The sequence below is a fragment of the Cupressus sempervirens genome, chromosome 5 (genome assembly GCF_028749045.1).
Source record: "Cupressus sempervirens isolate cs-2001-9-10 chromosome 5, ASM2874904v1, whole genome shotgun sequence".
Taxonomy (NCBI): domain Eukaryota; kingdom Viridiplantae; phylum Streptophyta; class Pinopsida; order Cupressales; family Cupressaceae; genus Cupressus; species Cupressus sempervirens.
The window spans coordinates 215,277,401-215,283,627 of NC_143122.1; the positions used below are offsets into that span (position 1 = coordinate 215,277,401).

The 6,227-nt window shown below is 34.7% G+C and overlaps 1 protein-coding gene across 1 annotated transcript in view; it reads right to left on the reverse strand.

The window, feature by feature from the left end:
- The window catches only part of LOC149555189 (alpha carbonic anhydrase 7-like), a 28,176-nt gene extending 22,171 nt beyond the window's left edge, over positions 1 to 6,005 (reverse strand). Inside the window, exon 1 of the mRNA XM_089829249.1 lies at positions 5,768 to 6,005. Coding sequence (XP_089685375.1) covers positions 5,768 to 6,005 — 238 coding nt within the window. The remainder of the gene's footprint in view (positions 1 to 5,767) is intronic.
- Positions 6,006 to 6,227: the final 222 nt, after the last annotated feature.

Consider the following 6,227-nt stretch of genomic DNA (forward strand, 5'->3'; position numbering starts at 1 on the left):
GGGAAGAGGTTGTGGCAATAGCAGCTTACCTAATTAATAGGTGTCCTACAAAGGCAGTCCGTGACAGAATTCCAATGGAAGCATGGTCACGAAGAAGACGGACAGTTGAACACCTAAGAGTGTTTGGATGTGTTGCATATGCACATGTGCCTAAAGAGCAAAGGAAAAAATTGGATGACAAAGGTGTGAAATGTATTTTCATAGAGTACAACTCAGAATCAAAGGCATACAGATTGTATGACCCATTGAACAACAAGATGATGCTTTCAAGAGATGTGGAATTTCTTGAAAATTAGTCTTGGTATGGTTCAATTAATGAGTCACCAAGCACTTCTAGTAAAGTGCTAATTATGAGTGAAGAAGATGCTAATGAATAGCAAGAAGAAGGAGAAAATAGAAGAAAAGGCAAGCAGGTTCAGACATTGCCGAGCTCCTCTAGGCATGATCGAGTGTCAGTGCTAAGTACCAGTGAAGACCAAGTTAGTCGGCAAAGCAACAACAATGAAGATTCTGATCCCACACTCTCCTCCCTATTACCAAGAAAGACCAAGAGTCTTAGGGAGTTATACCAAGATGAAAGGTATGAAGATTATGATGAGAGTGTTAATTTTGCATTATTTTCTCATAGTGATCCAATATATTTTGAAGAAGCTATTAAGGAGAAGAAATGGTGTAAAGCCATGGATGAGGAGATAGATGCTATAGAAAGAAATGAGACATGGGAGCTAACTGAATTGCCTCCAAAGAAGCATGTGATTCGAGTGAAATGGGTCTACAAGACCAAATACCATGCTGAAGGGAATATTGATAGGCATAAAGCAAGGCTGGTAGTCAAGGGTTACAAATAGTAGTATGGAAGAGATTATGATGAGACCTATGCCCTAGTTGCAAGAATAGAAACTGTGTGTGCTGTCATAGCAATTGCAACTCAGCACAAGTGGAAGGTATTTCAAATGGATGTGAAGTCCGCCTTCCTAAATGGTGAATTGAAAGAAGAAGGGTATGTGGAGCAGCCACTTGGTTATGAAGTTGCAAGTGGAGAGAACAAAGTATATAGATTGAAGAGAGCTCTTTATGGGCTCAAGCAAGCTCCACGAGCATGGTACAATAGGATTGACTCATATTTGATGAGCAATGGATTTAACAAAAGCAATGGTGAGCCCACTCTTTACATCAAGGCAGCAGATGGTAATTTATTGATTGTTGTCTTGTATGTAGATGATTTAATTTTTACTGGTAATGATAAGGCTCTAATTGGTGAGTTCAAAGAGGCAATGAAAAGTGAATTTGAAATGATAGACCTAGGTCTCTTGAAATAATTTCTAGGCATAGAAGTAAAACAAATGCATGATGGCATCTTCATCTCTCAAGAAAAATATGTAGGGCAGATCTTGGAGAGATATAAAATGCAGAATAGTAAGGCAGTCCCCACACCAACAATAGTAGGTCTGAAGTTGAGCAAGGAAAACTCTAGCAAGAGAGTGGATCCAACACTATACAAGAGTATGGTTGGAAGTTTAATGTATTTTATTGCAACTCGGCCAGACGTAATGCATGTAGTAAGTCTTAATTCCAGATTTATGGAAACACCAAAGGATTCCCATTGGCAAGTGGGAAAGAGGATCCTAAGGTATGTGAAAGGTACCAAGGGATTTGGTATTTTATATACTGCAAATGATGATTTCAAGTTGGTTGGTTACACTGATAGTGATTGGGCTAGAAGTTTAGATGATAGGAAGAGAACTTCCGGATACATGTTTCATATGGGATCGGGTGCAATTTTATGGGCATCCAAGAAGCAACCTATTATTGCTCAATCTACAGAAGAGGCTGAATACATAGCAACAAATGCAGCAACATGCCAAGCTATTTGGTTAAGAAGGATCTTGACAGATTTGAATGAAAGGCAACAGGATGGAACCACAATTTATTGTGGCAACATCTCATCAATTGCATTGTCCAAGAATCCAGTCTTCCATGGAAAAAGAAAGCATATTGAGATCAGATATCACTTCATCAAAGAGTTGGTGGAGAATGGGGATATCAAAATGAATTTTTGCAAGTCTGTGCAACATCTAGCAGAAATTTTCACAAAGCCATTAGGCATTGGATCTTTTGTACACCTAAGAGAGTGTCTTGGTGTAGTTGATTTGGATTAGCTGTGATCCTTGTTTGTTTGGCTTGGGACAAAGGGGGAGTGTTGGAATATTTAATACGATAGTTGTCATTTTCCCTTGGAGCCAAACGCCCACCTACCACCTAACGACCAGCAGAACATACAGAAAACATAAATATGGTGGGTGAGTTTTTCCAAATTCTGAAAAGAGGGGGAAACTAAAAGATATGAAAAAAGGAATGTTTATTCATTCATTTAGCAGAGTTTGTAGATCAAGCAGATTAGAGAAAAGTTGCAGAGCTGAGCAAAGAAGGAAGAAGGAAAGAAGTTTGTCCCTGCAGTTGCATGTGTTTTCCTTGTTCACTCTGTAAGTTTGTTGTTGTTTGGATTTGTCCTGTTGAAGCAGTGATTGCTCTAGGCACCTTTGTATGCAGCCATTAGAGTTGCAGGTTTAAAAGTTTATTGAAGTTTGAAGCATTATCAGTTTAGGGTTATTTTAGGGTTTTTTGGTTGAAGTCGAATGCTCCTAGATTTTGTAATAGTTTAATGAAAGATTGAATAGAAAGCAAACAAGCATACTTTAATCTATCTTCATCTTCTATTCATTGTATTTGAGAAACTTGGTTGAAAGGTTAAAGCTCGGCTCTTTGGTTACCATTTTGTTATCATTTTGTGTTACTTGAATACCAAGAAAATATTTCATCAAACCCAAATCTATCATCTCAAATTCTTTCTTTATTGTCGATTTAAACATATCAATGGAAAGATTTCCAATAAAGATCAAATCATCAACATACAAGAAAACAATCAAAATTTGACCTTCTTATTGACTTTGGTGTATAGTGTTGGCTCACTAGTGCTTCTATTAAATCCATTCTTAATCATATATGAATCAATTTTGCTATACTGGATGCTCTTGGTGCTTGTTTCAACCCATAAAATTCCTTCTTCAACCTATAAACCTTGTGTTTGTGTCCTTTGATTTCATAACCTAGTGGTTGTTGCACGTAAACTTCTTCTTCCAAATACCCATTTAAAAAAGTTGAGTTTACATCCATTTTATAAACCATCCATTTGGTTTGAGCTGCAATAGCTAGTACCATTCTAATAGTATCTAGTCTAGCTACAAGTGCAAAATTTTCATTATAATCAACTCCGTATTCTTGTGCAAACCCTTTAGCTACTAATCTTGCTTTATATTTATCAACTTCTCGTTTTGTCTTATACTTAGTTTTATAAACCCATTTTACAGCTATGCATTCTTTATTCTTAGGCAAATCAACTAGTTCCCATGTATCATTTTTATCAATAGATTCCATTTCTTCATTCATTGCATTAATCCATTTTTTTTCCTTGATTGCATCTTCAAAATTTATAGGATCTTGAGAAAATAAAGAAAAATTTGATTGTAAATCTATTCTGTTCACTTGTTCATAAATCTCTTGCAAACTTTTAGTTTTATTATTCTTAATCCTTGATCTCAATGATGCAAGTGTAGGATTAGAGTCATTACTTACTTGTGGACTTGAAGATTCTCTTTAGTACCCATCTTCCATTTGTGTGTTATCTCCATGTGTACTTCTTGAAGTAGTTCCCCCTTGTTCATTTGTTTGATCTACTTGATTCTCTTGATCTTTTCCTTCTTCATCATCATATAGTATTGGATTTGTGCCTGCAACTATCTTATCTATATTGCCATCCCAAGATTCTTCTTCTTTGAAGACAACATCTCTACTTATAATGATTTTTTCAGTTATAGGATTAAAAAACTTATATGCCTTAGATTGTTCATCATAACCAATAAAAATACATTTTTCACTCTTATCATCCAATTTACTCCTTGTTTCTTTAGGAATGTGTACATATGCAATACAACCAAATACTCTAAAATGGGAAACACAATGATGCTTACCACTCCATGCTTCTTGTGGAATCTTGTCTCTTACAATCTTTGTTGGACTCATGTTCAAGATATAAACAACACAAGCTATTGCTTCAGCCCAATATTCATTTGGTAGATTCTCACCTTTGAACATGCTTCTTACCATCTCCATTATTTTTCAATTCTTTCTTTCAACAACACCATTTTGCTAAGATGTGTAACTTGTAGTGAACTACTTCTTTATTCCATTATGCCTACAATGATCTAAAAACTTGTTTGACATGTATTCTCCCGCTCTATCTGACCTTAATACCTTAATGGATAGACCACTTTGTTTCTCAACAAATGCCTTGAACTCCTTAAACCTGCTAAATGTTTCAGATTTGTATTTAGGAAAATAAACCCATGTCTTCCTACTAAATTCATCAATGGAAGTTAGAAAATAAATGCTCCCCCCTAATGATGGCACTTGCATAGGACCATATATATTAGTATGCACAATTTCTAAAGGTGGCCAAGCTTTATATGATATTTCTTTTGGAAAAATTTCCCTATGCTACTTAGCTAAGATGCAACTTTCACATGAAGTAAATGATGCGTCAATGGGGGTAAGCCTCTTACCATTTCCTTTCTTTGCAATAAAGTCAATCCCTTGAAATTTAGATGAACATACCTCAAATGCCATATCCATGCTTGATCTTGACATGTTGTCTTGAAACTCACTCCATCCTTGTGCATCACTCCAATTTTCATGTGAAGTGGAAACATTCTATTGTCTATCATTTCAGCCCTTACAATGACCATGGTACTAGGAAAAATATCAAAAGTAGTGCATATGTTATTTTCAAAAACAACTTTATAACCTTTTTGTGTAAGTTGTCCCACACTTATAAGATTATTCTTTAAATTGGGTACAAAATACACATCAAGAATAGATTTCTTACCAAGATTTGTTATCAATTTTTTTTTACCTTTTCCACTTACTTCCACTATGTTATCATTGCCCAATTTTACTTTTGACTTGATTGAGGTATCAAAGCTTTCAAATATATCTCTATTTCCTATCATATTATTGCTACAACCACTATCTAGAAACCAAATATCACTTGAGCTCTCTTGAGCTACATGACATGTAATGAACAATGTCCTTGGACTACTTTCAGAAAAAATTGCATTTTGTATGCCTACATCTATTTTCTTCTTCTAACATTCATTTGCTAAGTGACCAAACCTCTTGCAATAATAAAATTAGAAATTTGATTTTCCATACCTTTTTGATGCTTGATTGTTATTGCGCCCCCTTGAGCTTAAACTTTGATTTCTCCTTACTCCTTGATCAAAACTCCTTTCCTCTCTTTGATAATTATTTTGTCCTCTTCCTCATTCTCTGAATCCTAGATTTCCTCTTCCTTTGCCTCTGCCAAATGTCATTTGTGTTTTGAATGCATTCTCCAATGAAGTATTATCGCACTTGTTCAACCTATATACATGGTTTTGTAATGACCCAAACAACTCATCTAGAGATAAATTTGACAAATCCTTAGATTCCTCAATTGCCACAACAATATTATCAAATTTAATGGGCAAGCTTCTTAAGACCTTTTCTACAATTTTTTGATCTATTAGCTCATCACCATTCAACCTTATTTGGTTAACCACATTCACAACTCAAATTAAAGATTTCTCTACTAACTTAGAATCTTTCATTTGGAGGTTTTCAAAATCTCTTCTTAATGACTACAATTTAGATACTTTTAACTTGCTTATACCTTGATATGTTGTTTCAAGAATCTCCCATGCTTGCTTGGCTATTATAGCTCCATTAACCCTTGCAAGAATAATTTCATCCAAACCTTGTTGAATAATTTGAAAAGCCTTTATATCATTTTTCCTATTTTCCTTGAGTTCATCCTTTTGATCTGCAGTTAATAATGATTCATCAAATGACTCTACAAATCCATTCACTACAATGTCCAATAACTCTTGGGAATGAAATATTGTTTTCATTCTAAATGCCCAATGATCATAATTCTTGCTAGAAAATATTGGAATCATAAATTGATTCATACTTGATGCCATACTTTAGAAACAAATACAATCTTTTTAAAATACTTGAATTCCTAAGTATGACAGTAGTATCAATAAGATTATCTCAATTAGAAAAAACCAAATCTCCAGCTCCTTTCAAAATTAGTGACTTAAAATAAGATATAGCTCATAAGCACACAA